This window comes from Nerophis lumbriciformis, linkage group LG13, assembly GCF_033978685.3.
Source record: "Nerophis lumbriciformis linkage group LG13, RoL_Nlum_v2.1, whole genome shotgun sequence".
In the NCBI taxonomy this organism is placed as follows: Eukaryota; Metazoa; Chordata; class Actinopteri; order Syngnathiformes; family Syngnathidae; genus Nerophis; species Nerophis lumbriciformis.
Genome location: NC_084560.2, coordinates 43,689,897 through 43,710,029, shown reverse-complemented (window position 1 = coordinate 43,710,029; position 20,133 = coordinate 43,689,897). Strand labels below are relative to the sequence as shown.

At 41.8% G+C, this 20,133-nt stretch overlaps 1 protein-coding gene across 5 annotated transcripts in view; it reads right to left on the bottom strand.

Moving 5' to 3' along the window:
• nalcn (sodium leak channel, non-selective) overlaps nucleotides 1-20,133 on the bottom strand; it is a 333,104-nt gene that overhangs the window by 298,264 nt on the left and 14,707 nt on the right. The window contains exons 2-5 of one of the 5 annotated variants that reach the window (XM_061970750.2): nucleotides 16,451-16,548; nucleotides 16,191-16,251; nucleotides 5,857-5,997; nucleotides 5,578-5,760 (exon numbers count right to left, since the gene is read on the bottom strand). In XM_061970750.2, coding sequence (XP_061826734.1) covers nucleotides 5,578-5,760; nucleotides 5,857-5,964 — 291 coding nt within the window. In that variant the 5' untranslated portion in view covers nucleotides 5,965-5,997; nucleotides 16,191-16,251; nucleotides 16,451-16,548. Of the gene's footprint in view, nucleotides 1-5,577; nucleotides 5,761-5,856; nucleotides 6,001-16,190; nucleotides 16,252-16,318; nucleotides 16,388-16,450; nucleotides 16,549-20,133 lie in introns of those variants that run through there. The other 4 variants (XM_061970748.2, XM_061970747.2, XM_061970749.2 and 1 more) reach the window with 4 other exon arrangements.

Below are 20,133 nucleotides of genomic sequence, written 5' to 3'. Positions count from 1 at the left end.
GTCACAACGTGACGTCGCATCGGGAAGCAATCCGCCATTTTCTCAAACACCGAGTCAAATCAGCTCTGTTATTTTCCGTTTTTTCGACTGTTTTCCGTACCTTGGAGACATCATGCCTCGTCGGTGTGTTGTCGGAGGGTGTAACAACACGAACAGGGACGGATTCAAGTTGCACCAGTGGCCCAAAGATGCGAAAGTGGCAAGAAATTGGACGTTTGTTCCGCACACTTTACCCACGAAAGCTATGCTACGACAGAGATGGCAAGAATGTGTGGATATCCTGCGACACTCAAAGCAGATGCATTTCCAACCATAAAGTCAAAGAAATCTGCCGCCAGACCCCCATTGAATCTGCCGGAGTGTGTCAGCAATTCAGGGACAAAGGACCTCGGTAGCACGGCAAGCAATGGCGGCAGTTTGTTCCCGCAGACGAGCGAGCTAAACCCCCTGGATGTCTTGGCTCACACCGTCCCGAAGATGATCAAGAGAAGAATATCGACCCTAGCTTCCCTGGCCTGCTGACATGAGGGTATGTCTACAGAATATATTAATTGATGAAAACTGGGCTGTCTGCACTCTCAAAGTGCATGTTGTTGCCAAATGTATTTCATATGCTGTAAACCTAGTTCATAGTTGTTAGTTTCCTTTAATGCCAAACAAACACATACCAATCGTTGGTTAGAAGGCGATCGCCGAATTCGTCCTCGCTTTCTCCCGTGTCGCTGGCTGTCGTGTCGTTTTTGTCGGTTTCGCTTGCATACGGTTCAAACCTATATGGCTCAATAGCTTCAGTTTCTTCTTCAATTTGGTTTTCGCTACCTGCCTCCACACTACAACCATCCGTTTCAATACATGCGTAATCTGTTGAATCGCTTAAGCCGCTGAAATCCGAGTCTGAATCCGAGCTAATGTCGCTATAGCTTGCTGTTCTTTCCGCCATGTTTGTTTGTGTTGGCTTCACTATGTGACGTCACAGGAAAATGGACGGGTGGTTAAAATCAAGCACTTTGAAGCTTTTTTTTAGGGATATTGCGTGATGGGTAAAATTTTGAAAAAAACTTCGAAAAATATAATAAGCCACTGGGAACTGATTTTTAATGGTTTTAACCATTCTGAAATTGTGATAATGTTCCCCTTTAATGGGGAACGACGTTAATGTCTCTCTATTTTTATGTTAGCATTTAACCTAACAAGCTGGCACCAGTCAGTCCGTGAGTTTATCAAAGTGCATTTATCAATCACTGTTTTTCATTCATTTGAATTTAAAACGGTAATACGAACCGTCGGGAGTTTTACTGCGGTTATCATTAATACCGTTTATCGTTACATCCCTACAGTATATATTTTTTATCGACTCAAAATTAGTGTATAAATAGTCGGCCACACAAGTATGAGCGCCATTGTTAGCTGCACAGGTTGTTCCACTTCCCTGTGATGACATCACTGGTGGGGCTTACATCATTTGGGTTCAAGTCTGGAGGAGACAAACTTGGCCACTCCATCACCTTCCCCTGCGGCAAGACACTTCATCTTTGAGGTGTGTATAGGGCAGGGGTCGGCAACCTTTACCAGTCAAAGAGCCATTTTACCAGTTTCACAAATCAAAGAAATCAATGGGAGCCACAAAAATCTTTTGAAATTTAAAATGAAATGAAACTGCATACAAAGTTGTTTTTTTTTCTTTGTGCTATGTATAAACCAAGGGTCTCGAGTTTTGTATGAATGGTGCTTGACAGTGTCGTACTTGTCAACCCTCCCGATTTTTCCAGAATACTACGATTTTCAGGGAAACTATTCTCTCGAACGTGCCGTGATAGTACAGCATTTAGCGCCCACTACATCCAGCGTGCCAGCCCAGCCACACGTGGTATGGGACTTCTGCTTGCTCACGTAAATGACAGCAAGGCATACTTGGTCAACAACCACACAGGTTACACTGACGGTGGCGGTATAAACTTTAACACTCTTACTAATAATGCGCCACACTGTGAACCCACATCAAACAAGAATGACAAACACATTTCGGGAGAACATCTGCACCGTAACACAACATAAACACAACAGAACAAATACCCAGAATCCCATGCAGCCCTGACTCTTCCGGGCTACATTATACACCCCTGCCACCAAACCCCGCACACCTAAACCGACGCACGGAGGGGGGCTGGGGGCTGTATAATGTATCCCGGAAGAGTTAGGGCTGCATGGGATTCTGGGTATTTGTCCTGTTGTGTTTATGTTGTGTTACGGTGCAGATGTTCTCCCGAAATTTGTTTGTCATTCTTGTTTGGTGTGGGTTCACAGTGTGGTGCATCATTAGTAAGAGTGGGGGTGGGGTTTGGTGGTAGCAGGGGTGTATAATGTAGCCCGGAAGAGTCAGGGCTGCATGGGATTCTGGGTATTTGTTCTCTTGTGTTAAGGTGCAGATGTTCTGTGCTTGTCATTCTTGTTTGGTTTTGGTTCAAAGTGTGGCGCATTATTAGTAAGAGTGTTAAAGTTGTTTTATATGGCCACCGTCAGTGTAACCTGTGTGGCTGTTGACCAAGTATGCCTTGCTGTCACTTACGTGTGCAAGTAGAAGATGCATACAACAAAAGGCTGGGCTTGCACGCTGTTTGTACAGATTGTAGAAGGCGCTGAATGCTGTACCATCATGGTACGCCCTTAGTATTATTGTTAGGGTGAAAATCGTAGAATATTAATCCCGGGAGTTTTCTGCGAGAGGCACTGAAATCCGGAAATCTCCCGGGAAAATTGGGAGGGTCGGCAAGTATGCAGCTGAGCCGCATCAGAGTGATCAAAGAGCCGCATGCGGCTCCGGAGCCGCGGGTTGCCGACCCCTGGTATAGGGTTATGTTTTCCCCTAATAAACAGCAACTCCCCCGTGTTGCTACCACCGCCATGATACTGTACGCAAGACATTTATCTTACTACTCACTAGTGTTGCCAGCTATTTATGCATTAAAAGATGCATGTTGACACATTTTAGTGGATAGTAAAGCTACATTATTATACAAGCTGTACACTGACTACTCTTAAGTATATCAAAGTTTACTTTCTGTAGAATTTTCCCCTCAGGTGATATAACAAAACGCTTGCTTTTGTAAGATACTGCAGATGTGCAACAATAGCCCTCAGCTAAGACACCACGAAGAGGGTTCAGCAGGTAGATACGGTTCTACATTACGTGCAAATCTAATGTTAAAAAAATAAATAAATCACAATTTCAGTGATCTGCAAATGCGGAGAAGTAAGAAGCAACCTGCTTTCGATGTGATAAGCCAAAAAAAGGGCAAATAAAAAAAACAACAGCAAAAGACCTGAGGTATAAACAAAGTGAAATGTCAAGGGGACGTTGGCTGCAGGAGGAGAGTAAAAAAAAAAAAGCCTCCCCTGAAAGAAAAGCTACAAATCAGGAGGATAAACACCGTGTTTTTGACAGCCACACTGACAAATACAAAAGCATAGAACTACTTGTTTGTTTGCAGTATCACTTTAATATTTAAAAGTGTATCATTTGTGCCACATCAGATGAAGATGTATTAACATTTATTCCGTTTTTTTAGCAGTTTGTGGATCAAATCTGTCCTCATCTGCCTCCCTGCTTATTATCCGCAATTTGCTAAGTTAGCCTTTCCACACTTTCATGGTGGTGATTATGGGCTGTTCATCAGCCAGCTGTCCATTCCTGGATGCATCTGTCTCCCTCAGAGGAAACACTTTTACTTGATTGAATTACACAGCTAAATATTAATAAGGTGGAATTTGAAGTGGCAAAAAGCTGCAGTTATATTCACTGGGGGTGTCCCGATACCACTGTTCCACTTCCATACCGATAATGGAGCCTTGCGCATTGGCCAATACCGATATTGAGCCGATACGATATCAGCACAAAATAATATTAGAAAAGGCTTGATCAAGTGAAATGACTCAGAGAACAATGGTAGAAATAAAAAACTTTAACCTATTTATTATTAACCGTCTACAATGGACTTATACTGTCTTTGTATTGAAGTAAAGTGGTAATTGCTTTTTTATAGAGGCCACAATAATAATTGAGTTAAGCTTATAAGTTGAATGATGCGGACACGTTTGTTACAGGATACATTCTTATACGCTTTCTGCCTTAGAGAATTTGTTTTTGTAAGTAATTTGCAACTATAACGATTGCAGTAGGTTAAATGGTGCGGACACGTTTGTTACTGGATACTCTCTGATACGCTTCTGCCTTAGAGATTTTGAGACCTCCGATTTCGGGAGGTGGAGGGTGGGGGGCGTGGGTGGGGGCGTGGTTAAGAGGGGAGGAGTATATTTACAGCTAGGATTCACCAAGTCAAGTATTTTATATATATATATATATATATATATATATATATATATATATATATATATATTTCATATATATGTATGTATGTGTGGGAAAAAAAATCACAAGACTACTTCATCTCTACAGGCCTGTTTCATGAGGGGTTCTCTCAATCATCAGGAGATTTTACTTACTTTACTTACTTAAAATCTCCTGATGATTGAGGGAACCCCTCATGAAACAGGCCTGTGGAGATGAAGTAGTCTTGTGATTTTTCTTCCCACACATACATATATTGCGCTCTACTACGGTATCGAGCACTATTTTTTGGATAACCTTATTAAGATATATATATATATATATATATATATATACATATATATATATATATATATATATATATATATATAAGAAATACTTGAATTTCAGTGTTCATTTATTTACACATATACACACACATAACACTCATCTACTCATTGTTGAGTTAAGGGTTGGATTGTCCATCCTTGTTCTATTTGTCACTATTTTTCTAACCATGCTGAACACCCTCACTGATGATGCAATGCTGTGTGGCACGCACAAAAGTGCTTTCATCAAATGCGCTAGATGGCAGTATTGTCCTGTTTAAGAGTGTCACAACATTGCTGTTTACGGCAGACGAACTGCTTTACGGTAGACAAAACGTGACTGCTGTTGTTGTGTGTTGTTACCGCGCTGGGAGGACGTTAATGAAACTGCCTAACAATAAACCCACATAAGAAACCAAGAACTCGCCCTCCATCCTTCTACAGTTATAACATGATTGGGCAGGTACGTTGTTTATATTGTGTGCATGAATTTCGGGAGAAAATTTGTCCCGGGAGGTTTTCGGGAGAGGCGCTGAATTTCGGGAGTCTCCCGGAAAATCCGGGAGGGTTGGCAAGTATGTCTATTGTATGCATAGCTGTTGTGTAGCTGCTCATAGCTTAAGTTACTTATTATAACATATTACATCATATATTTGAATATTCACCTTCCCATGCTTTTAAATAAGACAAAAGAATAGTATAATGTGGAGGATGAGGGATGGGTTGATGTTCGCCCCACATATACATTTTGAAAGGACTAAATTCCAACCTGAGCTTCTGGACTGCCACGCATCCCACAAATTACGGCACCCTTTTTGTATGTTTGCCCCATGGGTGATAACTCCATTTTGTCTGATCCAACCAGGCAAAAATACCCATACATAATTTTTTTTTTTGATATATAAAAACGCCACTGGGCGCTACCTTGATGATTCCTCTGATGTGCATCTTGGCAATCATCTCGGCCGTGTAGAGGAACATGAGCAGCGTGTCCAGCGTGAACGTCACATACTGCAAAGGTGGGTAATGCTCGAAGGTCTTGGGGGTGTTCATGCACACCGAGATGACGCTGATGATGGCGCAGGCTCTTAGCAGGGTGTGCACCCACTGCGGCAAGCGGGAGACGACATCATTGGTTGCTTAAGTTTCTACGTACTGTACCAAAGACTTCATATTGGCACAATGACCCAGCGGTGAACTCACTGGTTTGTTGATCCAGAAGATGTCCGCGCTGTCTGCTAGGGTCTCATCTGGCCCAAAGTCGGTCATGGGCTGGGTCTCGACCCGGGAGCTCTGTTTCCTCTTCAGCATGCTGGGGCTTGCCGTGCTATACAGAGAGTGGATCTGACAGACGGAGAGGGCAGGCAGACCACACAGTGACCAAAGTTGTACCGGGAGGACCGCAGCATTCTGCATCTGCATTCAAGTCCAGGTCTGTGGCACGCTACGCCACTTTTTTGTTGCAGTAAGTTAACACGATTTAAGCGACTATAGTTAGAGACATGGCACCATTGACTAAATATGAACTCACAGATTTTTGGAAAAGGCTTTATGAAATAAAATGAAGTGAAAGCGCTTGGCCATTACAAAAAGAGTTGATGTTGAAGCTTAGCTTAGCAATGGAGTAAAATACTAAGTACAATACATACAGGTAAAAGCCAGTAAATTAGAATATTTTGAAAAACTTGATTTATTTCAGTAATTGCATTCAAAAGGTGTAACTTGTACATTATATTTATTAATTGCACACAGACTGATGCATTCAAATGTTTATTTCATTTAATTTTGATGATTTGAAGTGGCAACAAATGAAAATCCAAAATTCCGTGTGTCACAAAATTTGAATATTACTTAAGGCTAATACAAAAAAGGGATTTTTAGAAATGTTGGCCAACTGAAAAGTATGAAAATGAAAAATATGAGCATGTACAATACTCAACACTTGGTTGGAGCTCCTTTTGCCTCAATTACTGCGTTAATGCGGCGTGGCATGAAGTCGATGAGTTTCTGGCACTGCTCAGGTGTTATGAGAGCCCAGGTTGCTCTGATAGTGGCCTTCAACTCTTCTGCGTTTTTGGGTCTGGCATTCTGCATCTTCCTTTTCACAATACCCCACAGATTTTCTATGGGGCTAAGGTCAGGGGAGTTGGCGGGCCAATTTAGAACAGAAATACCATGGTCCGTAAACCAGGCACGGGTAGATTTTGCGCTGTGTGCAGGCGCCAAGTCCTGTTGGAACTTGAAATCTCCATCTCCATAGAGCAGGTCAGCAGCAGGAAGCATGAAGTGCTCTAAAACTTGCTGGTAGACGGCTGCGTTGACCCTGGATCTCAGGAAACAGAGTGGACCGACACCAGCAGATGACATGGCACCCCAAACCATCACTGATGGTGGAAACTTTACACTAGACTTCAGGCAACGTGGATCCTGTGCCTCTCCTGTCTTCCTCCAGACTCTGGGACCTCGATTTCCAAAGGAAATGCAAAATTTGCATGGTTGGGTTAAGTCATATTCTAATTTTGTGACACACGGAATTTTGGATTTTCATTTGTTGCCACTTCAAATCATCAAAATTAAATGAAATAAACATTTGAATGCATCAGTCTGTGTGCAATGAATAAATATAATGTACAAGTTACACCTTTTGAATGCAATTACTGAAATAAATCAAGTTTTTCAAAATATTCTAATTTACTGGCTTTTACCTGTATATACAATTTACTACTGGAGATTGGATATTTTGTCAAAAACAACTAATTTCTTGACACAGTTGGCACACGTTTTTATAGTAATGTTAACTATTATTGTTTTTGTACAATGTATAGATAACTCTTGTGCAAGCTTAAGATTGACTAATATATATATATATATATATATATATATATATATATATATATATATATATATATATATATATATATATATAAATACATACCTGCCAACTTTTGAAATCAGAAAAACCTAGTAGCCAGGGTCCAGGGGCCGCAGGCCCCGGTAGGTCCAGGACGCAAAATGATTATTAGCATTCAGACAGGTTAAAATGTTGCTAAAACCATCACTCTTCTATCAGTCACAGTGACTTTTCAAAACAAAAATATTACAGCGAAAATCATATGGGTTGATTGACATGTTTATTCTGTAAGCTAACTTCAATAGTTTGAAATTATTTTGACAGTTAATGCCGGTTATCCCGTCAACCTTTCACAAGACTTCAATTTGTTAATTGAAAGTATGAACAGTATAAACACTTTTTACAGTAAACAAATGGTAAAACAGTACTAAACAATTCCATAAAAAAAAAAATTGGTGTCATTATTAACTTTCTGTCCAAGCTTGTATAATCTACTGCCTTGTTCAATTGTAAAAAATATTCTGTGCCTAAAATTCACATTTCTATCACAATTATCATACTGTAAACATGGTAAGCTAACTTCATTCAAATTAATAGTCCTGTCAATAGCATGGAATTACAATTCAAATGTAGTTTTTTTGTAAGCCTTTCAAAAGAATTCAAAATATGAAAAATTAATGAAAATTAATTTAAGCCATCAGACACTTGAAAAGTGGCACATCACATCTCTAATGTAATCATTTTAACTTTTCAACAGAAATAGCACTGCAAAAATATTAAGGACATACTTCTGTATTTTGGTAGTTATGCTGTCAACATTTTACAAGATTTCTTCAACTTGGACTTGAAAGCATAAATAGTATAAACACTTTTAACAGTATAACAGTACTAAACAATTCCAATAGATAACATTGGTGTCAATACCTTTTTGTGGCTAAAATTGGAAGGCGATTGGAAGTCCATGCTCAATTATTGCCTCCGTAAATAAAACTTCGGCATTTATCACATCCAAAGAATCTGTTTGGGCGACGAAAAACGTTGAAAGTTTTCCACTTGTATCGCTAGCAACGGCATTAGACTTGTGTTTTTTTGTCCCAACGTGGTCTTTTACATCGCTAATTCCTCCGTGTCCGATCGAAAAATCTTGTCTGCACAAGGTGCAATTCGCGTAGTTTTCACCCTTTTTGGAACGGATAATTATTCCCGGATAGGCTTTTGAATATTCTTCACGGAAAGACTGCAGTTTTCTTTTCGGTTTAAGACTCGTTTGCGATTTTTCTCCGGCTGATTCCATGATCGTTCGCTCGTTTGGAAACAATGGGCCACTGGTGCCTCGTGCTTGGCAGCGGTGCTATAAATAGCCTCGCGCATGGCATTCGGAATGGCTCGATAGGAAGTTAGGGGAAGCAGTGTCGATTGTCATTGTTGTTACGCGATTTCGTGAATAAAACTTTAAAAAAAAGTATTTTTTTTAATTAATGAAAAACCGTATTTTTTATCACTGCAACCGTAACCCGGAATAGGTTGATGAAAACCGTACTAATTATGGGAAAACCGGAGTAGTTGGCAGGTATGTAAATATATATGTTTGTACTTTCAATGCTTGAAATATATTAACAACTTCAGATCCATCCATTGAGATAAAGTATTCAGTATTGTCTTATGGCCTTTTACCAAAGATAGCAACTGTTTTTATAGTGGGAAAATGCAAAATATGCAATATTTCTCAAGATAAGTTGCAGAGTGGAACAATTGAGGTTGGGTAATAGCAGCCTTAAATAGGTCAATAATTCATGACAACATGGATTTTTATCAGTAGACCAGTTGAGCTAGAATGTGAGAGAAAGCAGGCAAGACTTGGTTGAGTTTATTGAGTTCCTTAAATCTATGCCAGACTATTTTGACTAGGGGGCCACATTGAGAGAAAAAAATGTGTCTGTGTATTAGAGATGCGCGGATAGGCAATTTATTTCATCCGCAACCGCGTCAGAAAGTCGTCAACCATCCGCCATCCACCCGATGTAACGTTTGATCAGAACTGCACCCGCCCGCCATCCGCCCGCCATCCGCCCGCACCCGCCCGAAGTTTTATTTACGGAGGCAATAATTGAGCATGGATTTCCAATCGCACTGGCTGATCACATGGGACAGTTAAATGTTTGTAATGCAACCTTTAAAAATCATTACGCGGTGATCGCGGTCCCAAAAATAAACTTTTCTTGCATGATAATGTCCAGAAAAATTCGCTTTATATTACTATAGAGTCCTTTTAACGAATGAGTTTGATGGTTTATCACAAACCTTAAATGAAAGAAGTCCTTTCTTCTCCTGCACCTGCATGCGCTTTGGCCTTGCTTCGTGTTTGGTGCGCAATCCTGTCGGCTGTATTTCACAGCACGACATACTGTTAAAAGTGTTTATACTATTTATGCTTTCAAGTCCAAGTTGAAGAAATCTTGTTAAATGTTGACAGCATAACTACCAAAATACAAAAGTATGTCCTTAATATTTTTGCAGTGTTATTTCTGTTGAAAAGTTAAAATGATGACATTAGAGATGTGATGTGCCACTTTTCAAGTGTCTGTTGGCTTAAATTAATTTTCATTAATTTTTAATATTTTGAATTCTTTTGAAAGGCTTACAAAAAAACTACATTTGAATTGTAATTCCATGCTATTGACAGGACTATTAATTTTAATGAAGTTAGCTTACCATGTTTACAGTATGATAATTGTGATAGAAATGTGAATTTTAGGCACAGAATATTTTTTACAATTGAACAAGGCAGTAGATTATACAAGCTTGGACAGAAAGTTAATAATGACACCAATTTTTTTTTTTATGGAATTGTTTAGTACTGTTTTACCATTTGTTTACTGTAAAAAGTGTTTATACTGTTTATACTTTCAATTAACAAATTGAAGTCTTGTGAAAGGTTGACAGGATAACTGGCATTAACTGTCAAAATCATTTCAAACTATTGAAGTTAGCTTACAGAATAAACATGTCAATCAACCCACATGATTTTTGCTGTAATATTTTTGTTTTGAAAAGTCACTGAGACTGATAGAAAAGTGATGGTTTTAGCAACATTTTAACCTGTCTGAATGCAATCAATCATTTTGCGTCGGGGGGCGAAGCCCTGAACCCTCCACCAGGACTTTGTCCTGGACCTACCGGGGCCTGCGGCCTTTGGACCCTGGCTACTAGGTTTTTCTGATTTCAAAAGTTGGCAGGTATGGTGAGGTTATAAAGCTTTTGCCTGTTAAAGAAATGAGACTGATCCAATGCAGCACAGACTTTCGCGTGCCACGCTGTCACGACCCAGACGCACACCAGTGCGCAATCATATGGGAGCCGCGCTGAGTGCACCTCCAAGCGCGTCTCGCTGCCGGCGACGGCCAGGTATGGGCCCACGCTCCAGCGCCATCCATTTTCAGGGCTAGTTGATTCGGCAGGTGGGTTGTTACACACTCCTTAGCGGGTTCCGACTTCCATGGCCACCGTCCTGCTGTCTATATCAACCAGGGTGAGCCCCACCCCTTTCGTGAGCGCACTGCGCGCGGAGTGACCCCTGTTACGCGCCCCCGGCAACAGGGGTGGCGGGCAGGTAAGCTGCGCGGGCGGAGCGCGCGGAGTGACCCATGTTACGAGCCCCCGGCCACGGGGGTGGCGGGCAGGTAAGCTGCTTACCTGCTGCGCGTGACGCCGGCCGCGGCGAAGGCGGACGAGGCGGGGTGTCGGTGCGGTGGGCGCGGTGGTGACCCTGGACGTGCGTCAGGCCCTTCTCGCGGATCGCCTCAGCTACGGCTCCCGGTGGGGCCCTCTCGGGGGAAGGGGCCTCGGTCCCGGACCCCGGCGAGGCGTCCCTTCTCCGCTCCGTAAAAGTGTCCATCTCTTTTCTTTTTTTTCTTCTGTTGTGGCATATGCTGCAGGTGCCTGCTCGTTTTTCGTATGTGGGTAACAACATTTAACTATGTATATATATTTCCCAATTGGTTTAACTGCCACCCGCAAAAAAAAAAAAAAAAAAAAAAAAAAAAAAAAAAAAATCTAATTAATCCGCCCGACCCGACCCGCGCGCGGATAAAATCTTTTTTTTTTTTAATTTCATCCGCCCGATCCGCGGATAATCCGCGGACTCCGCGGTTGTGCCCGCAAACCGTGCATCTCTACTGTGTATTATATTTATAAATAAATAAATATAATTTATATCACGATATATATTCCATCCATCCATTTTCTACCGCTTGTCCCTTTTGGGGTCGCGGGGGGTGCTGGAGCCTATCTCAGCTGCATTCGGGCGGAAGGCGGGGTACACCCTGGACAAGTCGCTACCTCATCACAGGGCCAACACAGATAGATAAGACAACATTCACACTCACATTCACACACTAGGGCCAATTTAGTGTCGCCAATCAACCTATCCCCTGGTGCATGTTTTTGGAGGTGAAAGGAAGCCGTAGTACCCGGAGGGAACATGCAAACTCCACACAGAATGATCCCCGAGCCCGGGATTTAACTCAGGACCCTCGTATTGTGAGGCACATGCACTAACCCCTGTACCGCCGTGCTGCCCCGATATATATTAAGATTGTTTAATCACCCAGCCCTAATACTGGGTAAATATTTTAAAGCAGAGTTATATATCAGGTTTACAAAACTAGAAGTTATTATGAGAGTCAATGGGGCCTAAAGAGTTCTTCAGAGAAAGTGTGTATACTTTTGTTTACAGTACATTCTATTGTAATTAATTTTTCTTCTTTGTCGAAAAAAAATGTAAGTTGTGTGTTAGAATAATTGTTTCTAAATTATCACAAAAACGTTGTGTTACATTGAGGGTCTGGTGAGAAGAACACAAGCAGTCTTTGAAACCTACCAAGAGTAAGGCTTGTAAAACTCCACTGTGTAGGGGGGAAAAGCAAGATGAAGGTGTTCCGGTGTTCTTTCATACTTCAAAGCGGAGAGAAGACAGGATCTGCCCAATTTCCAGACGACCTCTTTTTCAACCTCCTTTTTGAACTGATTTACGAACTATTTTATGGACCTCTTTTGGAACTATTTTACGAACTCTTTTTGAACGGACCTTTTCTGTGAATTGTTTACGACCTTTTCTGTGAACTTTTTGCGACCTTTGTCCTTTGGAAACAGCGGTGGCCATGTGGTCGGGGAGGGTCCAAAATAAAAGAAGGAGGCGTGCAATCTTTTGGCAGAGAGTGCTGAGATACTGTAGAAGGGTACAGTGTAAAGGCGACTCTCCTCAATATTGAGTCCAAATTGAATTATGTCTCTGTTTGATTCTTTGCTTCTTGTCTTGTTTAATAGATGTCATCAGTGTTTGAACCTGACATTGTGAAGCAAGCTTGGTTGCAGGAACAAAGGCACTCGCTCTCTGGTAATCTAGTAACGCAGGGAGTGATCACTGATCAGTGGGAGTGACACGCTAACAGCCAATCAGGTAACAATATCACCAATCAAGTTTGGTTGCGCCATTTTGTTGCTTTGCGGTGGATTCTTGAGGGAGAAGAGAAACTAAAAGTGAGAGCTGCAGAGATCGAAGAAATTGTCGATAAAACACGAAAAGTCGCCTCGACAGAATGACAGTTTTGGGGATTTTTTCTAAAAACGGACCGTAGTCAGACCAATGTAGTCTGTGAATTACAGGTGGTAACTAGTGTTACCACTAAGACCGGTAATACCGCTCCATCTGAGCCATGCTCACACTTGACAAAAGCTGTCATTTCCCAGCACTAAACCTGCAGACCGTAGTTCTTCTCAGGTTTCTCTGTTGACATTTTCACACTGCACTATTTTGTGACACTTTATGAAGCATTTCCTATGTATTGCTTATTTTTGCACTTTCATTTTAAGAGGTTGTTGTTAAGTGTTTAATTTTAGAATTGTATTTACATATTTCCTTACTGCCTTGATAGCTGAGGGGATTTTAATCAAAGGAAGGTTACTTTTTTTTTTTTTTAAGTTTGCATTTAAGTTATAAAAATATCAATAATTATCAATACCGACCGATATAGAAATCTTATATCATGATACAGTTTTCAGCCATATCGCCCAGCCCTTACAAACATAACACATAAGTTAATAATTTGTATTATTAGGTCCATCAGTGCTAAATATTATAAACTTATCACTTTCCTCTGGCACTGTTCCCCTAGCATTCAAGAAAGCGGTTATTCATCCTCTGCTCAAAAGACCTAACCTTGATCCTGACCTCATGGTAAACTACCGACCGGTGTCCCACCTTCCCTTTATTTCGAAAATCCTCGAAAAAATTGTCGCACAGCAGCTAAATGAACACTTAGTGTCTAACAATCTCTGTGAACCTTTTCAATCCGGTTTCAGGGCAAATCACTCTACGGAGACAGCCCTCGCAAAAATGACTAATGATCTACTGCTAACGATGGATTCTGATGCGTCATCTATGTTGCTGCTTCTTGATCTTAGCGCTGCTTTCGATACCGTCGATCATAATATTTTATTAGAGCGTATCAAAACACGTATTGGTATGTCAGACTTAGCTTTGTCGTGGTTTAACTCTTATCTTACTGACAGGATGCAGTGCGTCTCCCATAATAATGTGACCTCGGACTATGTTAAGGTAACATGTGGAGTTCCTCAGGGTTCGGTTCTTGGCCCTGCACTCTTTAGTACTTACATGCTGCCGCTAGACGACATCATACGCAAATACGGTGTTAGCTTTCATTGTTATGCTGATGACACCCAACTCTACATGCCCCTAAAGCTGACCAACACGCCGGATTGTAGTCAGCTGGAGGCGTGTCTTAATGAAATTAAACAATGGATGTCCGCTAACTTCTTGCAACTCAACGCCAAGAAAACGGAAATGTTGATTATCGGTCCTGCTAAACACCGACATTTATTTAATAATACCACCTTAACATTTGACAACCAAACAATTACACAAGGTAAATCAGTAAAGAATCTGGGTATTATTTTCGACCCAACTCTCTCCTTTGAATCACACATTAAGAGTGTTACTAAAACGGCCTTCTTTCATCTCCATAATATCGCTAAAATTTGTTCTATTTTATCCACTAGCGACGCTGAGATCATTATTCATGCGTTCGTTACGTCTCGTCTCGACTACTGTAACGTATTATTTTCGGGTCTCCCTATGTCTAGCATTAAAAGACTACAATTGGTACAAAATGCGGCTGCTAGACTTTTGACAAGAACAAGAAAGTTTGATCATATTACGCCTATACTGTATATACCTTTATATACATATATACATATATATATACCTATACTGGCTCACCTGCACTGGCTTCCTGTGCACTTAAGATGTGACTTTAAGGTTTTACTACTTACATATAAAATACTACACGGTCTAGCTCCGTCCTATCTTGTCGATTGTATTGTACCATATGTCCCGGCAAGAAATCTGCGTTCAAAGAACTCCGGCTTATTAGTGATTCCCAGAGCCCAAAAAAAGTCTGTGGGCTATAGAGCGTTTTCTATTGGGGCTCCAGTACTATGGAATGCCCTCCCGGTAACAATTAGAGATGCTACCTCAGTAGAAGCATTTAAGTCCCATCTTAAAACTCATTTGTATACTCTAGCCTATAAATAGACCACCCTTTTAGACCAGTTGATCTGCCGTTTCTTTTCTTCTCTCCACTGCTCCCCTCTTCCTTGTGGAGGGGGGGGGGGGGCACAGGTCCGGTGGCCATGGATGAAGTGCTGGCTGTCCAGAGTCGGGACCCGGGGTGGACCGCTCGCCTGTGCATCGGCTGGGAACATCTCTGCGCTGCTGACCCGTCTCCGCTCGGGATGGTGTCCTGCTGGCCCCACTATGGACTGCACTCTTACTATTATGTTGGATCCACTATGGACTGAACTCTCACAATATTATGTCAGACCCACTCGACATCCATTGCATTCGGTCTCCCCTAGAGGGGGGGGGGTTACCCATATATGCGGTCCTCTCCAAGGTTTCTCATAGTCATTCACATCGACGTCCCACTGGGGTGAGTTTTTCCTTGCCCTTATGTGGGCTTTGTACCGAGGATGTCGTTGTGGCTTGTGCAGCCCTTTGAGACACTTGTGATTTAGGGCTATATAAATAAACATTGATTGATTGATGATTGATTGATAAGGAACACATGTAATTCCGGTTTTGGGCCCGAGAGGTGCACAAGGGTTAAACACTACGGTTTTAAACGCCATTATAAACTACAGCTTTTGAGATGCCATGTCGCTATAAAAAAAGGTAATTCCAACTACCACCTTTTTGTTTTCTGATGTAATGAAGGAAGTTGCTATTTAGGGTGTGCCGGCAATCAAGTGAGGCCAGGCATCTATTTGCGCGAGATGTGAGAAAATAGGGTAATTCTGAAGAAATTCGGACTTGAATTGCCAGAACAGAGTTGTCTTCCTCATCATATTTGACATTTGCATGTGTTGAATGGCGCTCATGTAACACGACGTAGCACACATGGGACACAGGACAGTCGGCAGGAACTTACCCTGTGACGAGATCATGCCTGATCTGCATCGTTCCGCACAGCGCGCGTGAACGTGTATGAAGGTGTGTGCTGGTGCGTGTTCATAAGTAGGTGTGTGTACAGTGAAAGAAGGGTGTGTGGAAATATGAACAGAGGAAGAAGAAGAAATGACACTCTGAATGGAGACAAAGCGCACATACCAAAGGGAAAAGTGAAGCTGAATTGCTCCAGCACTGCACATAACATGCGATCAGGCATACCCTGTAAATAACACACGACAGTTAGTCAACATCATGGCTTATATGGCGTACATTTACACTCTACCCACATCTACAGTATGCTCAGAGAGACAGGAATGCCCACCACGTCTGACATGAAGGCATATATGCGACACGCTCTGTGAGTGAGAGGTGTGGAGGAGGGAGATGGGCGTGGAGGTGATGGCTGGAGGGGGACTTACTGTGAGGCTCCTCATTGGTGCGTTCATCCCCGGGGCAACAGAGAGGTGGAAGGATCAACCAGAGAGAAGCAAGAAGGGTGAGAGGCTGTCTTCAAGGTCTGGTGGTCAGTGGAGGAGAGCAAGGAACAGAACAAAAGAGAACACAGAGAGGGGGTGAGAGCTTCATCATATATACAAAACAAATTTGACCTCCAAATGCGTATAATTTGCATGTTAAAGGGGAACTGCACTCATTTTTTAAATTTTGCCTATCATTTACAGTCGTCATGTAAGACAAATGTACATACAGGTAAAAGCCAGTAAATTAGAATATTTTGAAAAACTTGATTTATTTCAGTAATTGCATTCAAAAGGTGTAACTTGTACATTATATTTATTCATTGCACACAGACTGATGCATTCAAATGTTTATTTCATTTAATTTTGATGATTTGAAGTGGCAACAAATGAAAATCCAAAATTCCGTGTGTCACAAAATTAGAATATTACTTAAGGCTAATACAAAAAAGGGATTTTTAGAAATGTTGGCCAACTGAAAAGTATGAAAATGAAAAATATGAGCATGTACAATACTCAATACTTGGTTGGAGCTCCTTTTGCCTCAATTACTGCGTTAATGCGGCGTGGCATGGAGTCGATGAGTTTCTGGCACTGCTCAGGTGTTATGAGAGCCCAGGTTGCTCTGATAGTGGCCTTCAACTCTTCTGCGTTTTTGGGTCTGGCATTCTGCATCTTCCTTTTCACAATACCCCACAGATTTTCTATGGGGCTAAGGTCAGGGGAGTTGGCGGGCCAATTTAGAACAGAAATACCATGGTCCGTAAACCAGGCACGGGTAGATTTTGCGCTGTGTGCAGGCGCCAAGTCCTGTTGGAACTTGAAATCTCCATCTCCAAAGAGCAGGTCAGCAGCAGGAAGCATGAAGTGCTCTAAAACTTGCTGGTAGACGGCTGCGTTGACCCTGGATCTCAGGAAACAGAGTGGACCGACACCAGCAGATGACATGGCACCCCAAACCATCACTGATGGTGGAAACTTTACACTAGACTTCAGGCAACGTGGATCCTGTGCCTCTCCTGTCTTCCTCCAGACTCTGGGACCTCGATTTCCAAAGGAAATGCAAAATTTGCATGGTTGGGTGATGGTTTGGGGTGCCATGTCATCTGCTGGTGTCGGTCCACTCTGTTTCCTGAGATCCAGGGTCGACGCAGCCGTCTACCAGCAAGTTTTAGAGCACTTCATGCTTCCTGCTGCTGACCTGCTCTATGGAGATGGAGATTTCAAGTTCCAACAGGACTTGGCGCCTGCACACAGCGCAAAATCTACCCGTGCCTGGTTTACGGACCATGGTATTTCTGTTCTAAATTGGCCCGCCAACTCCCCTGACCTTAGCCCCATAGAAAATCTGTGGGGTATTGTGAAAAGGAAGATGCAGAATGCCAGACCCAAAAACGCAGAAGAGTTGAAGGCCACTATCAGAGCAACCTGGGCTCTCATAACACCTGAGCAGTGCCAGAAACTCATCGACTCCATGCCACGCCGCATTAACGCAGTAATTGAGGCAAAAGGAGCTCCAACCAAGTATTGAGTATTGTACATGCTCATATTTTTCATTTTCATACTTTTCAGTTGGCCAACATTTCTAAAAATCCCTTTTTTGTATTAGCCTTAAGTAATATTCTAATTTTGTGACACACAGAATTTTGGATTTTCATTTGTTGCCACTTCAAATCATCAAAATTAAATGAAATAAACATTTGAATGCATCAGTCTGTGTGCAATGAATAAATATAATGTACAAGTTACACCTTTTGAATGCAATTACTGAAATAAATCAAGTTTTTCAAAATATTCTAATTTACTGGCTTTTACCTGTATACAAAACAAATTTGACCTCCAAATGCGTATAATTTGCATGTTAAAGGGGAACTGCACTTATTTTTTAGATTTTGCCTATCATTCACAGTCGTTATGTAAGACAAATGTACATATATTTTCTTTTTTTATGCACACTAAATAACAGATAAATGCAAGCACAAGTTTGCTTGCAATGGGGCCTATCGAAGTGGCTCTCTTCTGCTTATAAAGCACTTAAAAACATCCAAACACCTCCATCAACATTCTATACACACTAAGGGTGTAACGGTACGTGTATTTGTATTGAACCGTTTCGGTACGGGGGTTTCGGTTCGGTTCGGAGGTGTACCGAACGAGGTTCCACACAGACATCAGTGTTTCCCACAGGACAGGCATCTATTTGTGGTGGGTGTGGTCGGGGGGTGGCGGCGGCAGCGGCGATGACCAAGAAGAACGCGGAGTTGGAATATAATTACAACATTTTATGTACATATTTATATACAGATTTGAACAATTAGTGATTCACTGAAATATATTTATTAATTGTGGTTCTTACAAAAAATATATCTTATAAAATATAAAAGCTAAACTGTCTCTAAAAGTTCTGCCCCTTTAATTAGTGAATACTAAATAATTTAACTTTAGCCTACTACTACAACCATATTATTTACCAGCAACATGAAGTGAAACAGAGGCAGAGGTGTCCTGCCACAGTCAGTCAACCTCCTCCTCCTCCTCCTGCTGCTGCTGAACAGGCCTACCTCCTCTCCAAGTCGAGCCCTTTTCGGCCGTTGAAAATATTTTTTCTATACTCATCTGTGTGAAGGAGTGAACATCCAACATTAGAATTTATTACTAACGAGCAGAACCGCTCTATGTACAGTGCCGTCTAACCTTAAGCGGCAGCAGCTCAACACATGCAGGGTTCAACGTTAAGGTTTTTTTCTACTTGCCCGACTTCTCATATCTACTTGCCCCAATATTTTTACTTGTCCTGCCTAGGTTTTTTTCTGGCTGTGTAGTGCTCATGGCTTATATCTTACTAAAATCCTTCCCGTTGACTATTTACGACACTACACAGTATTTATTATTATTATTATCGATAATTACATTTAAATGGCATTGCATACATGTAAAATTAAATGCTATTTCACATTATTTGACCAGTAGCAGTTACACTGATCTGAACAGGTCAGCCACCTGTTTAAAGCCCGATCACAGTTGAAATCTTGAAATGAAGGGCCTTTAATGGCCAAAACATTAACCTGGACAACATTTTAACAGCTGGTTGGCTCAGATTTTGTTCTTTTCATTGCATTCACATGCTGCAGTGGACAGTGGACAATTTAGCTTCAGTCCATGTGTGTTTATTGACAACAGGGTTATAACCTGGACACGTTAGCTCGTCGGTATGAAAACAGGTGACTGTTACTACGTGCGTCTGCCCCGGCCCCCGAGTCAAACAGCGGCGGTGTTAATGAAGCAGCGTCAGGCTGCTCACCGTCAGTGAAACGCTCGGTGAAATCGCGGATTAACGTTAAACATATGACGAGCCGCGAGCGATGCAGCTATAACCTATCTACCTATAACCTATATTACCCTCGTATTTTGATCCGGTCGGTCCGTTCTTCTTTTACTTCGTCGTCTTCTTCGTCTTCGTCGTCTTCTTCTTCTTCTGGCCCACCAGGTGAATTAAGTGCTATTGGCGGAGTTACAATGCATAGTAGGCTACCGCCACCTACTGCACCGTAGTTGTAACTACAGCGGTCGAGCGAGTCAAAAGCCGAAAAATCCATTTGTGGCGGACGTAATTCTTTCGTGGCGGG